General features: G+C 36.4%; 1 protein-coding gene and 1 long non-coding RNA gene across 2 annotated transcripts in view; one reads left to right on the top strand and one right to left on the bottom strand.

The window, feature by feature from the left end:
* The window catches only part of DNM3 (dynamin 3), a 575248-nt gene that overhangs the window by 325036 nt on the left and 226720 nt on the right, over window positions 1-23492 (top strand). Inside the window, exon 20 of the mRNA XM_027046371.2 lies at window positions 1040-1153. Within this exon, the coding sequence (XP_026902172.1) occupies window positions 1040-1153 (114 nt within the window). The remainder of the gene's footprint in view (window positions 1-1039; window positions 1154-23492) is intronic.
* On the bottom strand, window positions 11942-18446 carry LOC106979847 (uncharacterized). Its single transcript, XR_001430987.3, has 2 exons — window positions 15485-18446; window positions 11942-13935 (listed from the first exon to the last, which is right to left on the bottom strand). It is a non-coding gene; the product is annotated as an uncharacterized LOC106979847 (long non-coding RNA).

The raw sequence follows: 23492 nt of genomic DNA, 5'->3' as shown, positions 1-23492 counted from the left end.
AATAATTTTAAAAAATCTATTCAGGTAATTCATCTTCATTTAGGAACTGACACTCAGTAGTCATTAAATAAGTAAATTTTTTGCTATTTCAGGGTCTCTAGGATATTGATTAATTTAGGTATAGGATGATTATTGATATTTAGAACAGTGTCATGTAACTCCATACAGTATTTCATTTTTGGTTCTATGACAACAAAAACTATCTGGCATAGGGGAGATGGTTATCTGTGCCCTGTGAAAAAGCAGAATTTAACTTTGCAACTCTGAGAAAAAGTTAGATTTTCACTTAAAAGCCATTTATAAATAATTTCTATCAGAGCTATAATCTAAGTTATTAATATGTTTTAAAATTTAAAAGCTGTTTATAGGTTTTTATGAGGATGCTACATGCTTTTTAGCATGACAAATAACAACCAGAAGTAGATGGATAAATCTAGACCATTAAGAAGCTCCAAACTTTTAGTTTTTGCTTATTGTTTCAGCTTTCTTGAACCTCATTCAGTTTTATTTAGAGTGGTGAACTGTTAACAAGGAACTAATTGGTTGACTTGAGTTTCTCCTTTTTACCATTTGGTGGCCAGTCTCTGGTGAAAAATCCTAATGAGATGCAAACCAGACAAACAAATGGACCAGTGGACTGGGAGGGGGGAGAGAGGCAGTGGGCCTGGAGAGTTTATTATTGTTCACCCAATCAACTAACTATGTTTTAATTATAGCAGCAATGCCATAAATAGGCTGAGCACAAGCCTATTAGTCTGCCTCATTCAATTCTTTTCTGTTTCAGTTGCTTTGCTTCCACCATCCATATAAGTCTGCAATTTTAGTTTTGTCCATTTGATGGGAGAGATTTCCCTCTGGTTATCTGTAGTTTGGGAAGATAAATTGTCTTAAATAGCTCAATAGAGGGTGAGCTTTGGGGAAACAATGTTGTTCTTAGTGCAATTTATATCTTGTTTTTAACTCCACTTAGTACAAGACCTATGCTCTCGATTGGTTCACATTAAATTCAACATCTCTGCCAATCTGTGCTCTCTTGTAGGTGATTCGTAAGGGATGGTTAACCATCAGCAACATTGGCATCATGAAAGGAGGCTCTAAGGGATACTGGTTCGTCCTTACTGCTGAAAGCTTGTCCTGGTACAAAGATGACGAGGTAAGTCACAGAGAATCACAATTATTTTATTAAAGTGTTTCCAATTTCCAATTAATTGATATTATTGTGATGTACAGTTCCAAGACATGAGTGATTCTCTTTCAGTAAGACATAGCTTGGGGTGTTTGAAGAAGCATTGTTTTTTCTTCATAGATTCTTAATTTATAATACTCCCCTCAAATTTCTTTTATTGCTCTGGTATACTCACATGTTTGCTAACCCGAAGAAATGGAGTTAGGGGTCAGTAGTTGGAAATTTCCTTCTTTGTAATAATGATGAGATGCTGATATAGGGACAATTTTCATTAAATAACGTGTTGAAAAAACCCAGGGATATAGAGCATCTTAAGAATGAAATTAATAGCACTGATGCAGAGTTAATAAAGAATTTTGGAATTGTTGGCTGTGACATCTGTTTCAAATGGCAGGCTTTTGAAAATGTCCAAATCAATAGTCTTCAAGCAAGCCCAGGTAATTGTTTATATGAATTTTGTTGTTTGAAAATTTGATATCTATGTAAAAGCCTGAATTATGATAATTATGTTCACTGGCTCATGTTAGATGTTAATCATTTTGGCCCTGTGACTTACTACTCATTTTAATCTGGTAGCTTTAAAAGTGCAAAAAGTCCTATCAATCTTGTGGACCCATTAGAGTGCTATCAAGTGATACTGCTAAATTTGGGAGGTCATGGATGAAATTAAACTATGTTTTGGAAATTTTAAGAGCTCTGGTCTGACCTGAGCTATTTTTGGTGCTTATAATGCAGTCCACAAACATTAGATAAGAATACTTTGTGATTTAGAAAGCTATTTACAGGTAAGATTGCCTCAATTTTGTTTGGCTGTAAAGGGCATGCATTTCAGAGTTAAAAGTCCTTCCAATCCTGGCTTGGTATTCTTTTTGAAAGTCCTACAAGGTGCCTTTGTCAGTTGTTAGAGTTCAAGTTTCTTGTCTTACATAGTTCTTTCTGCTTCCTAAGTACTTTGTGAACAATAGTATATTAATCAGATGATCAGTTGATGGCCACTAAGTTTTCTTCAGTAAGGGAAATAGAATATTATAGAAATGTACAGAAACAATTTTACACAAAAGATTTACAATATTTTTTTATGTCATATATTTCACTGACTTCAGTCAAACATGGAGTGGTTGTTGTAAGGGTCTGAGGATTAGCAATGGTTTCTTTCCTTTGCTGGCTGCTCAGATAGCCCTGTCATTCCGTGGAAAGCTCCAGTCTTCAAAGACCACAGCTTCGGGAGCTCTGAGATGCCTGTCTAGATAGAAAAATCAGTAAATAGAGTGTCTTCTTCTTTTGTGTTCATTTGCCTTAAGAGATCTTCTCTTAGATACATTTTGTTTCCAAGGACCTAGAGGACTATTTATGTACATTTAAATTCATATTGGTTTGGAAGCTTTTATCAGTTATTCTGGGGAAAGCAAAAGATTTTGCTGAGGATTCATAATAATAATAGCTGGTGTTTTTTTATAGGTTAAAACACCTATATATGGTCCTATATGGACTCATTCAGTCCACATTGTAACCCTAAGGATAAGTGCTGTTGTTATCCCCATTTTTCAGAGAAAAGTAAACAAACAAAAAAAAAACCCAACTATTCAAAAAGTCCTTTCTGTAGGACTCAGTTTCCCTTATTGCAGAATACTTGGTGTTTGTGAGCATAACTAATTTCCCAAGGTCACATAGCTAGTTGGTGGCAAAGCAGAAATTCAAACTCAGGCTATCTGGCTTCTGAACTCATGTCTTCAATCACAAGTGTATGCAAGAATCCCAGAGATGCTGCAGTTGTCCAAGTCAACCTTATCCCACAGAGGTTTTATTTAGACAAGTTCCAGGCATATTGGCATTGACCTTTTTGTGGGTGTTAGTATGAGGGGCTCTGAAGATAATAGGAGTAGCTACTGTTATTGGAATATGGCTTTGGGTTTCTCTTGTCTGGCTATGTGGGCACTGAAACAAGGCCATTGGAAGGCACGTGATGCCCCCTGTAGGGAAGAAGAATCTTTGAGAGCTTTGTAAGTTAATGATCAGTAGTCATCCCTTCCATTCCTCTAGAAACTCAAGATAACTTTTTACAAAATCTCTGCTGCTGAAGCTCCCTCATGAGCATTTGCTTACAACAAATAGAAAATACATGTGTGCAATTATAATACTAACTGAGTGCTGGAGACATTTTATTAAAGGTATTTGGGCATGGGGCGGTGGGGTGGGAATGACCCTTGAAATATGATGGAGTGATCTGGATGAAGAAAGTTTAGGAAAGGGTTGTTTTCTTAGTTTAGTCGATTTCAAAAAAGAGAAAATGACAAAGTTGCTGCTTTGTGGAATGAACAAATAGACAAATAATGCAATGGTAAGTGCTCTGAAGAAAATAAAATGGGGTAGTGAGCTAGAAAGTGATGGGGGAAGAACCTGTAGATTGGGTGTTTGGGAGGAAGTAACATCGAATTAGAGGCTGGGATGATGAGCTGTGTAGAAGATTTTATCGAAGAAAATTCCAGCAAGAGGGCATCATAAGTAAACCCCCACCCTACCCCAGGATGGCAGCCAGCAGGAATACTGTGGCTGGAATGTGATAGCATGGGAGAGAGAGGTAGGAAATAAAATCAGAGGTACCAGTGGGTGGGGTCTTATCAGACCCCATGCACTAATTTGGATTAAAAAAAATTTTTAATGTTTATTTATTTTTGAGAGAGAGAGAGAGGGAGGGAGGGAGACAGGGCATGAGCAGAGGAGGGGCAGAGAGAGAGGGAGACACAGAATCCGAAGCAGGCTCCAGGCTCTGAGCTGTTAGCACAGAACCTGAAGTGGGGTTCGAATCCATGAACCACGAGATCATGACCTGAGCCTAAGTCGGATACTTAACTGAATGAGCCACCCAGGAACCCCCTAATTTGGATTTTATTTCAAGGATAATTGAAAACTATTGGCTGGTTCCAACGGGATGTAACATAATTGGATTTATGTTTCAGAAAGACCACTCTGGCTGCTGTGTTGGGCATAATGCGTGGGATGGAATGTGTATGTGGAAGGAGGGGAGTGGTAAGAATGGAAGATGGGAGACCAGCTAGCTAGGAGACTGTAGCAATGGTCCAGGTAAGAGAAGATGGTGGCTTATACTGGGTGGCTTGAGAAGAGCTCTTGAATTCAGGGTGGCAAATTGATGGGCCACATACTGCAGCCATTAGCTACTGTTACTCATTAGAACTCTGCTCCAGAAACAACATAAAATGTTTTCAAAAGATTAATGCCTGACTCACAAATGGCCTCTATCTTTAAATTGTTTGTGTCAGTGGGGCAGAGCGTTTTTCCACTGGAGCCATCCTCATTCATCCCCACCTCACCGTTCCTTGACCACCACCACTGTCATCCTCTACTCTGCTTTATTTCTCTTGCGAGGGTTTCCTACCATTGCAGACCACCTTTGAGCTTGCTGTCAGGGTTAAAGGGAGAGTACAGCACTGTTCCTTGATTTCTGCTTGTATTCAACAAACAGTTATTAATGTCAGCTGGAAGCAGAAGCTGGAAGGGAGGGTGTGGGGAAAGGAGGCCAAGAAGAAACATCAGGAGGGTTGGGCTTAGAAGTAGTGACGAGTCTCTGGCCTCTTGACTTTGTACCGTCTTTTAGCAGCAGTGTTTTAAATGATACTTAGATTCCAAAGAAGTCTTACTGCCATCCTTCAAACTTAACATGATTCTTTGGGCAACCTCGAAAACCCCAATTTAGAATATTGCTTTGTGAAAATAAGTCTAAATTCTAACTCAACTTTTGGAGTCAATTTGTTGGTAAATTAAATGCTCGTTCTTTATTCCCGTGGTATCCCTCTATACCCACATCAGCATCTGCATACTTGTAAATCCTGTTATATGACAATTTATCTTTCTTAGTCAAGCAAATGTGACACAGTAAATATCATTAAGTTAGTTATAGATTCATTCATTTATTCAATGACAAATTTACATTCAAATTTTCATAGAGGATTATCATTGTTTTTTCCGTGTTCTGCCATCTTCCTACTTTCTTGTGTAATTAGACTGGTATGTTTTCATTATATCTAATTGGCTGTTGAATAAATAGCATATTATGCCATATGCTATAGGTATGATTTTATTTAAGTCATGACAAGTTTGTAATAATATAAATGACTTATGAAATACATTTGAGATGAAGAAAAATGACTCAAACTTTTTCCAGGATCACACTAATTGAACAAAAGACCCTGTGGACTGTATGCTTGGTACAACAAAGGCAGTGAGGTATGAAGGACATGGATTTGCAATGGCTAATGCCAGTGTTGAAACAAGTCCGTCTTCTCTGGGCCTCTGCTTTTCTTTTCACTTGTTCCATGGGGACCTTTGCCGAGCAAACCACCTGAAAGAGATTTTCTAGGGTTTTAAGAAATCATTTATTAATAAATACTTTTTTTTTAAATTTTTTTAATGTTTATTTATTTTTGAGACAGAGAGAGACAGAGCATGAATGGGGGAGGGTCAGAGAGAGGGAGACACAGAATCTGAAGCAGGCTCCAGGCTCTGAGCTGTCAGCACAGAGCCCAACGTGGGACTCAAACTCACGGACCGTGAGATCATGACCTGAGCCGAAGTCGGACGCTTAACTGACTGAGCCACCCAGGCGCCCCTATTAATAAATACTTTTATAAACTTTTAGGTATCACATTTATATATTTATGCTTGCCATTGCAAGTAACAACGGTGCCCTCCCCTGTAAAGCCATTCTTTGACTCACATGTCTTCTAATTTCCAATTTTTTTGTCATTTTGTATTGTGAGATAGGATGTATAATATTGGGTTTTGTTGTTGTTGTGTGTATGTATGTATGCATGCATGTATTTATTTATTTTGGCAGAGAATGGTAAGGTTTGGATTCTTAGAGGGAACTCATATCCCATTTCTTTAGTGAGACTTGGTATACTGCCTGCCCCCTAGCCTATGGGTTCTCTTACACCTCAGCCAAGAATTGGAGCTGATGATACAAAACCATGTGATTTCCTATCCAAGCTGGCAGAGGCAATAGCATAATGACCCTGTGTAATAATTTTAAGCTAGAGTTGGCATGACTGTAATGGTAAGTCCCCAGTATTTTTCTTACTTTCTTCCTATGCTGAACAGATTTATTCACCCTACCCTTGAATTTTAGATGGATCACGAACACTCTCAAGCATCTGTGGACTGCACTTTTTGAACCATTACTCTATATTATAATAATGTTATTTGCAATGTTACTGATAGATGAGCTTAACAGAGAGGTTTCCACCTGTGTCCCAGACAGTGTTTTTTCCCACATGTTACCTTCAAAGAGTCTTTACAATACAATGTGGTTATAGTAGGCATGATTAATCTATGTATATGACTGTATGTTATCCTCTAACATTACTCTAAGATTGGGGCTTTCTGTAACACAAAAAGAAATAAACCATCTTCATACAGGGTTAGACAGTTTATAACTAATCACCAAGGGGATTTGCTCAAACCTGGCTGTCCTTCTAGATCATGTTCTAAAAGGACAGTACCCTAGACTTGGAAGTTTCTGATACAGGTGGTCCTGAGCTCTTTTCTAGGGGGCTCATAGGCCTTTTCCTGGTTTCATCCTCCCCAGGGCATTCTGCCAATGTGTGTAACACATCAAGAAAGATCTGTTTATGGGGGTAAGGATAGTTTGGGCATACAGGCTTGTATGTCCACATATATTCCCTTGTATTTGGGATGGATGATACTCAGATCCTTTGATTTCTATCAAAATAACAACATACGGATATATTTAGTACTTTACTAAGGATTTAGGGAAGCAGTACAACAATTCAGACAGCCTCAAATGCCTCTGTACAACAGTTTTTATCCAGTGGACACACACTTGGGTATGTTACTGGCTGCTCTAACCCTGTGCTGGCCCAGCCCAATGACAGTACGTTGGCTTCTCTCTTTCAGTCTCGCCTCCTATTTCTTCCCTCAATGCTGTTAATATGGATTGCCCCCAAATCAAGGCACTTCTCCCTCTGTTATATACATCCATTCAGCTCTTCTTAGAATCTAGTTCAGCCTTTGCTCCAGCCTCATTTTTGTATATCCAAACTAGTCAAAATGCTGAACCAAACCAAATGGACTTCCAATTAGCAAATGCTCCCTAGTTTGACAGTAATTGTAGTTGTAAATTGTATTCCACTATTTATTCTCCCTGTTTAAAGTCATGAAGGCCAGCTTTCAATCTGAATGATAATCTTGATGATGATCATTGTCATCATAATGGTTAACATTTATTGAGTATAGATAGTTTCCCAAGCACTGAGCTAAGTCAGTATTTTATTTACATTCCCCATTTTATTTTTATTTATTTTTTTTTAATTTTTTTTTACATTCCCCATTTTAGAGATGAAGACTGAGACACAAAGAGAATGAGTAATTTAGCAAGCTACTTAATATTGGTGCTATGCTCTTAATTGCCTGAACACTTCCTAACAAACATTTTCTGGACACCTGTTATGCACTAGACTCTATCCTTTAGTCACTAAGGATAAAATGGTTAGCAAGGAACTCATGGTACCTGCCCTCATGAAGGATATTTACCAATAAAGAAAACATATAAACAAAACAAAACAGGGAACCCTATCAGATGTAGATTACAAGCTATGAAGAAAATAAATCCAGTGATATGTTTGACTTAAAAGGTGTCTGGGATGGGGATTACATCACTGGGGGGGACACTGAATTGGGTGGTCAGAGGTTTATGTTAATGCTTTGAGGCAAGATTGAGCCTGCTGAATTTAAGAAACTGAATTAAGGCCAGTGTAACTGGAGCAAAGAGAGAAAAGAACTCTATAAAAGATTAAGGATTTTGACCCTAAGAATGATGAGAAGCCTTGGAAGTTTGTAAGCTGGAGAGTCACATAAGATCTGACTTTTTTACATATCCTTTTGGTTGCCTTGTAGAAAAATGGATTGGAGGAGTACAAAACTGGTTTGGGGGTTTGTTAGGAAGGTATGGCTATGGACTATCTAAGAGATAATAGCTTGGGTTGGGGTGGGTTGATGGAAATTGATAGAAGTAGATAGATTTAAGAGATTATTTCAGGTGGTGAAAATTGACAACTCCTCACCCATGATATGTAGTGGTTCAGTGTTTAAGTTCCTGCTAAATTGTAAGCCTCTTGAGACCAGGAGCCATTGTCTTATTTACTGTTCTACCACCATGAACATGGCACTGGCAGGTGACAGTAAATATTGGTTGAGTTGAAGATGTGATTAAGCAAAGAAATAATATTTATTTAGTACAGCCTAATAATTCATCTTGTCCTCTTATCTCAGGTACCTAAACTAAATTATTTAATTACAGGGTAAACTTAGAATTTGAGGTTGTCTTAAAATTTTCTTAATTTTTATCATTGAAGGTTAATGGACTTTTTTTCCTCCTCTGACTATATAGCTTCCTGAACTGAAATCATTTAAGCAGAAAGTAAATTTCCTAATGTTATTTTAAAACATTATAAATATATTTTGTACAATTCTTAGAAATGATTTAGAAAAGGGCTAGGTGTAGAATTAAAATAGAAAGTGGGACGCTGGGGTGGCTCAGTCAGATAAGTGTCCAGCTCTTGGTTTCTGTTCAGGTGATGATCTCAGATTTAGTGGGTTCGAGCCCTGTGTGGAGCTCTGCACTGGCAGTATGGAGCCTGCTTGGGATTCTCTCTCTTCCTCTTTCTCTGCCCCTCCCCTGCTCATGCTCTCTCTCAAAATAAATAAATAAATCAACATTAAAAAAATTTTACATGGAAACTTTCATTTCAAAAAGGATTTTGGGTTTAGATAGTTTTATATTAATACTTTAAAACCAGGGGCACCTGGGTAGCGCGGTTGGTTAAGCATCCAACTTCAACTCAGGACATGAACTAATAGTCCGTGGGTTCGAGCCCTGTGTCAGGCTCTGTGATGACAGCTCAGAACCTGGAGGCTGCTTCAGAATCTGTCTCCCTCTCTCTCTTCCCCTCCCCCACTCACTCTCTGTCTCTCTCAAAAATAAATAAACGTTAAAAATTGTTTTTAAATAATTAAAAGAATACTTTAAAATCAGATCTGGAAAAAGAGGATCGCTTTTATTTAAAATATGTATAAAATATGAATTTTAGAAGAATAGAGTCTGATAAAGGGAGAAAAAAGCCATTTTTCTCTTAATGTCAATGAGAAATATATGAATGATAGTTAAAATCTCTGAAGGGGATTGCTAGTTTATGTATAATGGTAGTGTGTAGCCAATATTTATTCCATCTTTATCATCCAACATGAAGATTAAAATCATAACGGAATACTCAGAGGAAGCTAGGGTAACTGAACAGAAGTGTTCCCAATGAAAATGTGCTAACCTTCTACTATTGAGGAAAATCCAAAATCTGCATTGAAATAAGAACATTCTTTGGACTCTTAAAAAATTACAGGCCTCACTTTTGTGGGTTGAAGTATTTGGATAGCTTGATAAAGAGATTGCATAATTCCTTTATAGGGATAATTACTTAGTATTGTTTTTATTATGTAGCTGTAACAGATGACAAGTGTAACTTAGGTAATAGAAAACAAAATGACAGCTATATCCCTGGATGGCCAAAGTTGTGAGACCAAGAAGTCACAGAAATCTTCAGCTATTTCCATTTTCACTTAGACTTTCAAGATTCCGCCTGTTTCCTCTACGTCTGCATGATCCTCGCGATGAGGAGGTCAGGATTAACCCTGTGAACACTATTTACACTCCTTGCTGAGTTGTTTTAGTTAGCTAAAACTTAGATATTTTTTACCAAAAAAAGAAGTCGAATAAATATTGAACTTTAAAACATTTATGTTACTTAAAATTCTTCATGGTTTTAGTTGTGTTTTTTCACATATGTAGATTTTTAACGTAGGATTATTTCATACAAACATTTCCACATTTTGGCATTATCCAAAGATTTATAATTTTGAAAAATATATACAACAACCCATAATGGCAAATGCTATTTCAGATTTATTAAGTATATTTAATAGACCCAAACCCACTCCCCTAAATGTATTTTTTTATCTGACTTAAAAGTTTATTCTAGAAGAACAATATTACTCTTTACCAGAAGAGTGCAATTTTTAAATGTGCTTCATGTAATGAATTTAAATAAATATAACATTCTTTCATTCTTTCAGGCATTTTTTGAAAGCCTGAAATGTAAAACTAAAATGTTAACCTCAAAGTTTAAGGGAATATTATTTGAAACGTTTTCCTGGAGTGGCTCACTTAAGGATGACTTCACTGGCCTCCTAGCTTTCCCTTTGGAGTTTGCTGGAATGGAACAGTCTTCTTTATGTTCTGACCTGCTATCATTTCATCTGGAGAGGTCCCAAGCCCTGTCCTGGGATTGCCTTGTAAGGGTCCAGTAGAGTGATCCAGATGTGGAGTCCTCTCGCCATTTGCTGCTTGTCATATCAAACATTTAAAATTGGGCGGTAATATGTAAATATCTTGTGAGACATTTTTCTGTCGTCTTCCTGTTTATATTTTACATTTTGTGAACTATTGGTTAGTACTTTATTTGCTAGTAATAGGACTTTCATTTAAGGTAAAAACCCTCATTGCTCAGTGTGTTTAGCATAAGTATATTTTGCAGATGACCTGTTTCCTAAGGCCCGTTGCATTTAGCCTTAATTATATTTTTACTTCATAGTTTTGCCCACTTTTTTCTTTTCTTTTTAAAGAAACTATAGTGTCATGTTTAGTAAAATAGCACAAAATCCTGTAAATTTTTAACCTCATGAGATTTTTAGCCTTAAGACTAAGTCTTTTATTTTAAAAATGAAATAGCTGAATAAAAATAGTTTTTTAGTCCAAAATATATCCCTGAAATATTTAGTTAAATTTTTTAAAAATTTTATGTAGCCTGGTGCCACATTTTAAAAAGTTTGACCAGAATCTAAGGAAAATAAAATTAATTTTAAATACTGAAGTTAAAAACATTTAAGTGAACCAAATCAAAGTTAACAATTTTCTAATTTTATCTATCTCCCACCATTTTGCCCAGCAGTGTTTGAAACATTCATATACATAAGACAACCCTGATAATTTCACTGCAGTTCACAGTATGTAAACTGAAGTTTTGGCATTTCCTCAAAAGACATGGTAAAATATTGTATCACCATTAATCCCTTTGCTTGCTCTTTTTGAAAATAATTGAATTGCCTGAACATCTCAAGAGTTTCAGAGTTTACAGTGAATGGGAGCATGTATTCCAAGTGAATGTGTTGGTCTGGTAAATTCCACCTTTCGAACTGTAGTGTAATCTCCTTCTTAATTAAACAATAACACAGTAATAAATCTTGATGTGCCATGACACCTGGGAATATCAGAGCTTCAATTTCAATTTTCAATATATCGGCAGAGGAGAAGCAACTCTTTTATGTTGGAAATACTCTTTTCACTATGTTTTGCCCAGACCCAAACTGGTAGTTTATTAACTCAAAATACATGATTCCCTAGAACATTCTGTCTTCCCTCTTCTTCTTTTTCTTTTCTCCTTCTCTCTCTTAAAAAGTCATGATACTTTAGGAACCTAGAAACTTTAAGAAAACTAAACTTAGTTTTTGGAGTAGGATTATTAGAACCATTTGCTCTCTGTCAAGCATCAGACTGAAGTTATATTGTTTTGTCATATTGATTATGGGGTGCTGCAAAGCTGTGTACAATAAATGTCAAGGGTAGTAAGTGACTGACAACAGTTAGGAAAAGAGAACTATAGAAAGCAAAGGAACATTTTCAAAAATGGGTTTTATTATATTTCATAGGCACCACTCACTTTACTTTTGGTGGGTTTCAATATTCGAATCAAAATATAATAATAATAATACATACGAATTAAGTATTAAACCAACAGATTAAAACCCCAGGCCCCCGCGCCCCTCATTTTGGTTGTAGTTCTTGGTGTAGATGCTATGGTGTGAGGGCTGCTTTCTTTCAATGGCTGGTTGTCATTCAGGCTGGGTTGTCGTGTGACTGCCTGTCTGTGCCTGCTGTACAGGTGAGCGGATGTTCTGCACAGCAAGTGTAGACAGGCAGTCACATGACAACTCCGTCCAGCCAGGCCCTTGGTTCCTTCGGGCTTCCTTTGCTCATGGGCAGATACAATCAGTCTGTTTTCCAGATTTGGTGATTTTGGAGGGTCAGGGGAAAGGGAGAGAAACACACAATAGAATTAAACATTAAAACATTATGGAACTAAAACAAGTTAGACTTTTGACTTTATTCAGAATGTACATTTTTACATTTGTTCCAAATGTGCTAACATGGATAATTGACGTGACAGAAAACTCACATCGAAATTTTAAGGAAAAACAAAACAAAAGATTAAATATAAGGTTTATTCTTAAATCCAATTCATATTATTATTACTGGCCCACATGCAGTCAGAGTTCAGAGTAATTGAACCAGATGTTTTTCCTCTTCACAAAAACTCTGCATATTTTAATACTGAAGTTAAAGATAAAGACTATGTTTATACATGTTTCTTGTAGTAGATAAGTACCATAGCCCATGAAAAAGAAACTTGTCATTTACATGGAAACGGCAGCCATTTTCAAAATAATTTATGAGCCTAATGTATCTGGCAGTTCAACCAGCCAACTTTGGTATCTGATGCTTTGAGAGTGGGATTTTACATGGGAATGTATTTTTGCCAATACTCCATAAAGCAACAGGAACTTATTTAAATTTCTCATATTCTTTTTAATGTAAAGTTTTTAAGTATGGATGTGAAAACCAGATAAAAAGCCATTGTGAGCTTACGTGCTTCTCCTAATTAACTACAGCGCCATGCCATGAATCAAAAGGGTATAAACTAAAAGTTGTTACACACAGTGATGCTCAGAATGTGTTGTGGACATTGATGGTACCATACAGTTACAAAATAATACCTTAAACACAGAAAAGGAAACTTCATTTCATATTCAAAAAGTAGAACCAAACCCTTTGGAAAATTTTCTTGTACTTTGTGTAAGAAAGAGTTAATGGTGTTAAACAGAGAAATGTAATTCTGATGACTCAAGAATAATTCTGGCTATTTTAATATAAATGATCAATTCACATTCATAGAGGTATTTAACAAGTTCCCCTGCCCTTTAAAAACCAAAATATTTAGATAGTCAAAATTCCAGTAAGTGGGATTTCTTCAAAAACAAAACAAAACCTTATTGTCAAGGAGTATGTGCCTTGGAGTTTTTTCAAAGAATTTTAAAGAAAACACATAGTTTGTTATTTCCCTTTAATGATAAAATTATGAGAAAATAGCAAGTAGAAGCTTTATGGAGAGGAAGATGTTTGTAGAGACTTAAAAAAATCACAGTTTCTACACATCTGAACTTTTATGCATTAATTAGATATGGTACAATTAGTTGATAAGTGAAAATTTCCATTTATTTGATTTCAAGAAAATAAATGTCTGATTCTGTTTCTGGTCATCATTCTGAGTAGAGAATTTTTTTTTTCTGATAGAATCAAAAATGTCAGTAAACTTGGCTGCTATTTAGATAATTACAAGGTCAGAGTATGCAAAAACAAATACCTTAAGAAACTATTTTGTTATTGTTGCTTCATTCAGTGTAACAGAAAATATTTAGAGTGATTCACTTACAAAGAATATATTGGTGGAAATTAAAAATTACTGTAATTCTGTATAGCTTTCCCTCTCTCTCCCATAAATAATTTGATCCAGTTAACTCTGCTCAATTAAAGGAATGATGCATGCAACCTGAAAAAATAGAAAGAAATATTTGTGAGTTTATATGCTATATTTTACTATGAAACAGTTCTATTAAACCAAGATATCCAAAATATTTGAGCCTGAAAAACCATTAACTTTTTTTCAAGGAGAAAAAAAATCTTGCTGAAAAATATGTACTCTATTCATAAGACTTTTAGATAATTTATGTTTCTAATAGATTTTTAAACTATAATTGTAGTAAGTATGTTGCATATGCACACTTTATAGTGCTATTGGACCTGTCTTTAACCTTGTTAAAAACATGAAAGGCTGAAAAAAACATTTAAGACTTTTTTCCAATCTTCCAAATAGAGTGAATATCAATCCACTATCACGTAAAATACTAGCTAAAATATAAAAGCGCTATTTACATTATTATCATAACATGTAATTTTTAATATGGTTATTACACCTCATTTTCTTTTGTCTTCTATTTATTACCTTAAGGAAAAAAAATGCATTGAAAGAATTATCTTCTAAGTCCTTTACAGCAAAATTAAGCCAAAGCAGCTTCAGGAAACTGGCTGTCACGATAGGTCAGGAAATTCAAAATGAATATTTAATTATTTTCTTTAATTTACCTCATCATCTCTATTTATTAAAACTGATAACGCTTGTTAATAAGAAACTTTCAAAAATGGATAAATATTTCTATCTACATAGTTTGTAGCACATTAAGGTAAAAAGATAGAAGAAACCAAGTAAGAAAGTTTCTGTCTTCACTGAAGACAATTTCCTGTCTCCTCTCAGGTTAAAGTCTGACCTTCTAATTATTTTAAGTTGAGATTTCTGAGTGATGGTCGCTTAGTTATTATTTGGACATTATTGTGATGGGTGGGATATTCTCTTTAGAAAAGAGAAAAAAGGGTTGTTTTTATAGAGAAAAATCTCTTGTAGAGTAATTGAAAGCTTTGGCTTCTCTTTACTAAGGATAGACACTGGTGGATGAGTGAACTTTTTCTCATTATCAAGTTGTAGTTTTTTTAAATTTCCTTAAGAACAAAAAAGGAAAAATTCTTTCATTAGAAGTTTTATGCCTAAACTTTTTCCCACGGCGTGAAAAACTTGGGTGGTCTGTAAGGCGAGAGGTGGGGGTAGACAGTATATTTTGGTCTTTTAAAAACATAAACACATTATCTGGGCCGAAAGACAGAAATGCCAAGCAGGAAGGATGTTAAACCTATTGACTAATTGCAAGAAAGTGATCAGTGTGAAATGTCGTCCCATTGTAAACAAACTTTCTTTGATTTTGAGATCTTTGGCTTAAAAAAGGGAGTGAGGTTTTGAAAATATAAACTTTTATATTGATCCTCTTTCACTTAGGAATTGATGGTATTGAGTCTAAAGCCCTTAATTTCCTTTCTCTTAGATGCTAGAAAAAGTTTTCCTTTTAACCCAGTACCTAGCCTAACTTACCAGTCATCCACGCACTAAAACAAAAAATAACTACTCAGCTTCAATGAACTGCAGTTTGGACAGACCCCTGAAAACATTTTTCTCTTTCTGACAATGTACAGTGTTTAATTTTAATACTCACCATCATATCCAGGGGTAGTTTTACTTGAAGATGTCACTGTTGGTTAGTTTCCTCTGGAATAGATCCCATGACCTCTAAAATATTTGTATATCTCCTTATAAAGTAATATCAAAATAAAGTTAAACATTGTTCTAATTACCCTGGAAATAGACACGGTTATTTTATGATATGTGTGTATACGTGCTGGTATATATACCACTGCTTAAACTACCATCCTTGCCTTCAGTCAGCAGGAGTTTATAAAGTGAGCTTTTACTTTGGATCTTTAATTTAGCTCATGCAATTTAAAAGTAAGTGTGATTCCTTTTCATTTGTTTAAAGCTTGCATCAAAAATGGGTCCTCAGGACTCCACCAAGCACTTGCAGGCACTCCTCGGCTACCCCCTTACAAATTAATTCTTATGTTCCTATTCCTGTATTTATGCCAAGGACGCAATCGAGTCCTCTCTGTCTCCAGACTAAAAGTCATCCTAGGGAGAAATTTGGTGGGCGACCAATTGTGGTTGGTTTCTTAGAAACAAAAAGGCAATTTATTATGAAGACAGACATTTAAATTGAATATACGTGAATGAAGGCAAGTTATGAAATTCTGTCATTTCTACAGAGTAAAAAAACGAAAACCAAAAACCAAAAAAAGCCCGTTATAGCTATCTTTCTTCTTTAGTAACTGCTTCAGTTAGTAAAAATATATATCGGAGAAAATAAGCTTCTGTATTTACCTAATAGGTTTTTTTTTGTTTTCTTATGTAAAAGAAACTATATAGATTTTAAATATCTCTTGTTCTATTAAAAATAATTAATATGGAAGCCTCTAAGTCACAATAGAAAAAAACAAAGGAAGACTTTACTATATTATCTAAGTGGAGAAGATAACTAAATTTATCCATGCTTTTTATATTTTAACTAAAAACCATGAATAAAAGGTTATATGTTCTTTACGCCAGTTTGAGGATGATCAAAAGGGTCATTTAAAAAAGCAGATTGTTTTGACGAAAGATAACTTGGGGAACCTTGTTTAATAAAATGGGTCGCAAAAGAGAACTTGTGATAATTTTGAATTGTTGCAAAATGTGTAATTTAGAAAAGGATTTGTTCAGAAATCACTGTAATTTTAAAAAATTTAAAGGAGGACAAAAAGGGATCACATCCAGTTTTTCATAAAAAACTATAGAACAGATGTTTTCATTATATAGAATTGTTTGGGAGTAGATATAAATGGGGGTTGAGGGAATTAGGGGTGAGGCAGTAACATTTTTCCAGAACTTTCTTTAAGAGACCCTCCTTTAAAGTTCAGCAAGGATCATATTGCAACCCAGACTTTCTCTATTATTCTCTCTATTGGGATTTCATTCAGCTTAAGGGTTTTCCTCCCTCCCACCTTCCCCACCCATCCCCCTTCACCTCCAGGACAGCTGGAAACTGACCAAAGAAAACTTTGCCTTCGTTTACAAATTCCTTTTTTATCAGTGGGTTTCTAGACAAAGTACCTTATCATTTTAAATGCTCAGAGAAATAGAAGCATTGTAAAATATAGGCATGAGGTCTCAGCTGACCAGCAATTATCAACCATTTTTTGATTAAAAAAAAAATGTGACACAGATGTATATTGGGATATCTGAAGACAGAGGTTTCTTCTATTCTGTGACTTAATCAGTTGCTGACTCACTAGGTTCTGGGTTGGCGCTCTTTTCTGGGTCAGTCCCATTTGTATTGTCTGGTGGGCAAGAACTTGGCAGCCTCTTCTTTTATTGTTAGATATTATCATGTACATAAATTTTCAAAAAAAAGCACTCTTCAGATAGCATTGTAAAAATAGCCAATATTCTTTACTTTGAAGCAAAATGGATTCAATCCCGGGGAGGTTAAAAGTTCTACTACAGCCCTTATTCAAGTAAGTTTTTAGGTCTTTGTATTTATTAATTTCAATAATTAAAAACTAGCTTCATTAAGTTATTCTTAAGTGTCTGGAGTCTTTTCATATTTCATTTTAAAGGAGGAAAAACTTTAAACTTAAAAATATACTTGACTTCTAGATCTTCAGAAATCAACTAACATAGAGTAAATCGCTATATACCACATATTGTTACTCTTTCAAAACTAAATCCATTGCTTCGCATGACACATATACCTCTGTTTCTCTCGCACGTGAACGCAAATCATTGGCTCCCCACCTCGCCTCTCCTGGGCACAGACCAGGTGAGCAGTCAAGGAGGCCTTACCCACAGGTCTTCTTTCCAACAGTCCTTTCTCAGCGGTGTCCCCGAGGGCTTCTTGGTCCCTAGTGTGCAAAACCTGTGAAGAAAAACACGGGGTATGAGATTTGAAAAAGCAAACAGAAGTCTTCTCCTTGGAAACAGCAACTTCTGTCCCCAGCCGTCCGTGGCGTTGCGCTCCCCTGCCCAGTCTAACCAATGTGCAGACTACTGTACAACGGCATTGTCCTGAACAGGTAGTCTGAACACTGGGGCGACGGAGCAGGATCTCCAGAAGCTTCCATCTGTGTACTTAAAATCCTGTCCCAGTCTTTGGGAAAAGCCTCCCTTCCTGCACCAGGGGTTGCATTCGGCTATCCCCCCTGAATTCTGCTGCACTGACTGAGACACACTCAAGGGCTGTGATTTCCAGTCTTGACGTGGCACATTTGCTGCAGACTGGGGAACTGGCAATGAATTTAGGACCAGGAAAAGGGGGAGGGCTGGGCTGGAGAGTCCATATATGGGATGATGTCACCCTGGGGAGGTTTGGGTATGCGCGGTGCCGCTGGAGAGACCGCTAGAATCGCCTGCTCTCAGACATGGGTCTGTGCATAAAATGGTACCAGATGTTTTAGTGTAATGTTAAGCAGTCATTTCATCTTCAGGCCAGATTTTTTTCCTCAACTGGGCAGGAAGTGGGCCTCAGTATGGAAAAGCTGTAAAAAAAGAGTCGAGATGTACAGTTCTTCTGTGGCCAACTGAAAGTGAGCTAGTGGAGAAGTACAAATCTGCTGTCCGATCCAGACTAGAAAAGTAATTTGAAGATAGAGGGTAGATTAAAAAAAAAAAAAAGTAAACAGAAAGTTGAGCACTGGAAGGGAGGGCTCATTTGCAAACTTTTTTGAGCTGCCCTGTGGCACTTTATTTTCTGGTATTTCACTCGTCAAAAAGGGCAGATAAGTTCATTTTTTTTCTCTCTCTCTCTCTTTCCCTCCTCCTCCTCGTCTGTTGGATCTGTCAGCGGCTTGCAGGCTGCTCTAGACTTGAACAGTAATTATAGCAACTTCCTGAAAGTGAAGCCCCCATGAAAAGTCTGGAGAAATGTTCTTTGTCATGGCCTCTACATGAGTAATTAGTTCCACATGTGGCCTTCCTCGTTTCCCTCAGCGATTTTGGCTGGCTCTCGGAATGCCGTGCTATATAGTCCGACCTAAAGAAACTTTAAAGTTTTGATTTCAAACCTCCGCTATGAAATAACAGCCTCAGTCTCCTAACAAATTGCCTCTGGTAGATCCATCCTCTTAGGTCCAGCATTCTTTTTCACTGGGAATTCTTGATTCTGTGTTAATACTTTTGTTTTAATGGTATGCTATTGCTCACTTTTATCTCTGGTTAACTAAGTCTGTTGAAATTTGCCAAGTACCGCTTGACCAAAGGTTATAACGTATCAGCCCACTGGCATCTACTTCTCTTTTCCTGTTGTTGCTGTTTTCAATTATATATACTGTTAAATATTCCGGGTATATAGCCCTGTGACTTTCCCTCAATAGAATTCTGATTAAAGTTTGAGTTACTTCAAACAAGAGCTTGATTAATTGCCCTTCCAGAGATCAAAATGTGAGAAAATTCCTAGGTAGCTTCCAAATATAATTTGAGTAGCCAAACTATGAAACTTAGTAATCTTTAAAGAATTACTACTAAAGCAATTCATTTCTACTGGACTTCTGCAATACTTTTTAGAGGCAGAAAAATCTACCTCTTTTTTAAATAGATTGCGTTAAATATTTTAAGAAGCTTCAAGTGAGAGAGAACTGCCTTAAAGCCTTCACTTATCGTGAAATGTCTTCTCGTGAATTAACATACCATTAATGGGATCTACAGTTATGACAAGCCCTGGTCACCTGGGGAGGAAGATTAAACAAGATAAAAAGGAATTATCCAGCAGGTTAGGATGGAACAGAGAGATTAGCATTGGGTACATCATTCATAGAGGGATTTAAACTATCAGTGGAAATCAGAGGGATTGCTTCCTATCCCTGTACTTGTACTTCCAAACTGGTGTCTCCAGGGCCTCTCCTGTAGTGTTTGAGCAAGTCCAGAATGCCTCAACTCCTCCCCCCACCCCCTTCACTGCTTGTAGAATACTGGAAATAGGCAAGCGTGACTTCATGCAACCTAATAGTCTCATTACATGTGGATGCCAACTCTGTCATTGTTCAGTGTCCATATGTTTGTTCACAAGTCATCATAGAGGAGTCATGAGCCAATGGGACAATAGTCAGCCAGGAATCCAGCATTCCAGGTGTGGGTTTGTTTCTGCCACAAACAGTGAAAGCCTTTCCTCTGCCTTCTTCTATTTATATCGATGACACACGCCTTGGAAATTTTAGGTAAGGCGGAGGAAAGGTGGTTCTGATCGTACTGCTCCATGATTTCATCTTAGTTCGCACATCTTATAGTTTCTCAAATATAAGAGAGATCCTCTCTTGAATAGGGGATTTTATGAAGTTTTACTCAAGGAACTCAAATTTATAATTGTCTTTACAGCTTTTGAAGCATTTTAAATGACCTCTTGTGGAATACAACTGTACAGGTCTTGCCCTTCTTCGCACATGTACCTGCCTCATTGGGCTTCCAGTTGACTAACACTTTTTAGAGTTCTCTTTCCTTCAAATAGCTCAACAAATATATATTATTGCCAACTCATATTGCCAATGCCAGGGACTGGGCATATAAGGGTTAAGAAGATATGATTCCTGCCCTCCAAGAGCTCACACTTACTTACAATATTAAGAATGCTAATCTGTTCCTTTCCAGAAAAAAAAAAAAAAAAAGAATGCTAATCTATTATCAAACTCAATCTAAAAAAAAATCTTTCATGCCTTTGTGGAGAGTCTGTTGGTATTCATTTGGAAATGGCCTGAGGACTTTTTCTATGTCTGTGAAGTTATCAGTTAAATACCTGAAATGTGATGGGCTCTAGAAAGCACAGTTACGCACAACAAAGACTCGCCTTTGAGAATTAATGTTATTTAACTTGCTATTTCAAAGCACATGGACCAAAGTGATTGTTTGAATCAGTGGATAGTTTGGGGTGACTATAAAATTTGTTCTATCTTAAAATGTCATGAAAGGAAACACTATTTCAGTTGGTTATCATTCCCAAGCTTGGCAAATTTTTATGACTTTAGAAATTCTCAAATTGAAACCAGGACTTGTTTTGTTTCTGTGTACTTACAGAGGAACGGGGTTACTAGTGTTTACAATAGAGTATTTTGTGACATCCAGATATGGTGTCACAGATAGTATTTATACTCTCTACTTCAGATAGTATTTATATAGCTTTAATTTTTGTGTTACAAAATTAGTGCCACGGGCACTATAAAAGTTCAATCAATAGAAAGTATGTAAAGAAAAAGTTAATCATGTTCCCTTCCAACCTCCTAACGTTTCTGCTCTCCCAAATTAATGGTAACAGTTTTGGGTGATTCTTTTTACCACGTTCCTCAATGGCCATTTATGGCTTCTTTAAAGATTACAAAATCTTTTCACATACAATGTGTCAATTACTTATAATAATCCTATGGGGCAGATACTATCATCATTCCCATTTTATTGATGATGAAATTGAGGCTCAAAGTTAAGCATGTTACTTTGTGGAATTACAGTAAGTGACAGAATGCATCTTTTTTCTAATTCAAACACCTGTGCCCCGAAGCATATTGTCAGCCCTCAGAGACCATTTTTTCCCCTACAGAATTCTTATAGCACTTATATTTCCAGTGATTCATTTGTTAATTATCTGCTGCCTTCTCTTTGTTTTGTACTGAAATGTTACCAAATATCTCACATATATGGATTTTTCCCCAAATAGAATATAAGCTGATTGAAGGCAGGGACGGTATCTTTATACTTCAATTTGCCTGTGGTAGGCCATTCAAGAAACTGTTGAATGAATAAAAGCTACGTAGTATTCAGGTGGTTTCTGATCAAACATTTATCCTGACAATAATTCAAGAATTACAGCATCTTATTCTCTAAATTTAAATGGAAAATATGGATGCAGTTGTAACATTTCTATTGGTGTACTGCAGCTGTGTATCCGATAGCACTATTCTTTTATAAATAAATGTGAACATTGGGCCAGCCATATTTCCTTGCTTATTTTTGGCCTTGTAATCTTCTGAAAGCATCCTGTGTAGCTATCGGTCATATAATCTTGTGTGAAAAGCAGGATCTAACCAAGTTGTGGCGTTTCCTTTCTTGTTGTTTTCTCCTTCCCAGTTTGTATTTGAGATAAAAATCTAGTTGACCCCAGTTCGTTGCAAATTAGACAAGATAGCCCCACTTAGTTTGGCTTTATGTGATGTGGATTAGCACTTGTTTTTTGTTTTGTTTTGTTTTGTTTTGTTTTGTTTTGTTTTGTTTTGTTTTATTGGAGGCAAGGCAATCCCCTAATCGCCAGTATTTCCTATTTTGTTAGGGCCCAAAAGGGCTGGGAGATTTGTTGTAGCAAAGCTTTCCCCTTTCTGTCCTTCCCTGACTCTCAAATGGCTGCCTTCAGATCACTGCAGTGAAGTGCCCTTTTAGGCAGAGAGATGCAAATCAGAGGCTGTGAAATAGAGGAGAAATAGTTCAGAAGAGTTAACAGATTTTCCTTCAACAACCGAAAAAGAAGTGAAATTAGAACAGCTATAAATCATAAATTTAATGCAACTGACTTTACAATCTTCAAAAAGCTTACGAAAGGCGAAGATTGTGAGAGAGTTGATTTTAAAGCGTACATTTACTAATGCATGTTTTGTTTTGCCTGTCTCTAGAATTTCCATTGCTGAGTCTGTTTATTTAGAAATCAGCGTCTAACCAAAAGCAGTATATATTTTATGAACATTCTTTCCTCAAATCAATTGAGAAAGATAATGTTACGCCTTTGAGTTTTACTAACCACTGGCGTGCACAGCAGCCATTTCTATATTTCAGTAACATAATACATCCGGCAGACAAACCTTAAAAACTCTGGCTCTCTTGAAAACCAGTCGCAGGAAGGTAAATATATGATTTATGACTCTAGTAAAATTTGAAGCACTGTCTTGAAATCTTCAGGGGAAGGCAAGATAAAGGGATTGGAAAATTGGTGCTGGCCTTTCTAGGCAGATTTTAAGTGAGAGCGTCCTAGGAATGCAGTCTGCTGCCTGCTTCAACCCCCAAAAGCTGATGAGCATCATCTGAATGCTATGTGCTATCTATTGAAGTGTTCTATTGAATTCCACGTTACAATCAGACTTTAAAATGAGAGCTAGCTCACTTGGACCAGAGAAATATGGTGTCCTAGGGTCACTGGCAATTTTAGAATATTGCCTCCTGATGTCTTTTGGCATCACCGATATTTTATTTCCTTAGTATGACTCAGAAACGAGCATGTATGATATCAAAAAGGAAAAAAAAATCTCTGTATACATCACATAAAAACTTAGAAACCACTTTTTTGCAGGTGTAGAGAAAGTGTCCTTTCTGTGGCCAGAGGGTCTAGTGAAGCATATTGGCTACAAGGAAGCATGTGTGTGAAAGGAAACTTTCTCCTTTACCCCGAATACCTGCAATTATGTAGTAGGTCGTTTTAGAAGCTCCAAGTTTTTAAGTGATGATAGGCATACTTGGGTAATGTAGGTCACTGTGTCTTTATTTTAGGATTTATAATCCTCTGGTATATTCAAAAGGGGAAATACAAATTATATGAATTGCTAAAAGGGTTTGATCCAACATAAATCTGTTTAGTTGAGTATACTGTAAAATCGCTAGCTTCTTGATTCTGT

The sequence above is a fragment of the Acinonyx jubatus genome, chromosome E4 (assembly GCF_027475565.1).
Source record: "Acinonyx jubatus isolate Ajub_Pintada_27869175 chromosome E4, VMU_Ajub_asm_v1.0, whole genome shotgun sequence".
NCBI classification, from domain to species: Eukaryota; Metazoa; Chordata; class Mammalia; order Carnivora; family Felidae; genus Acinonyx; species Acinonyx jubatus.
This window is presented reverse-complemented; position numbering and strand designations above follow the sequence as displayed.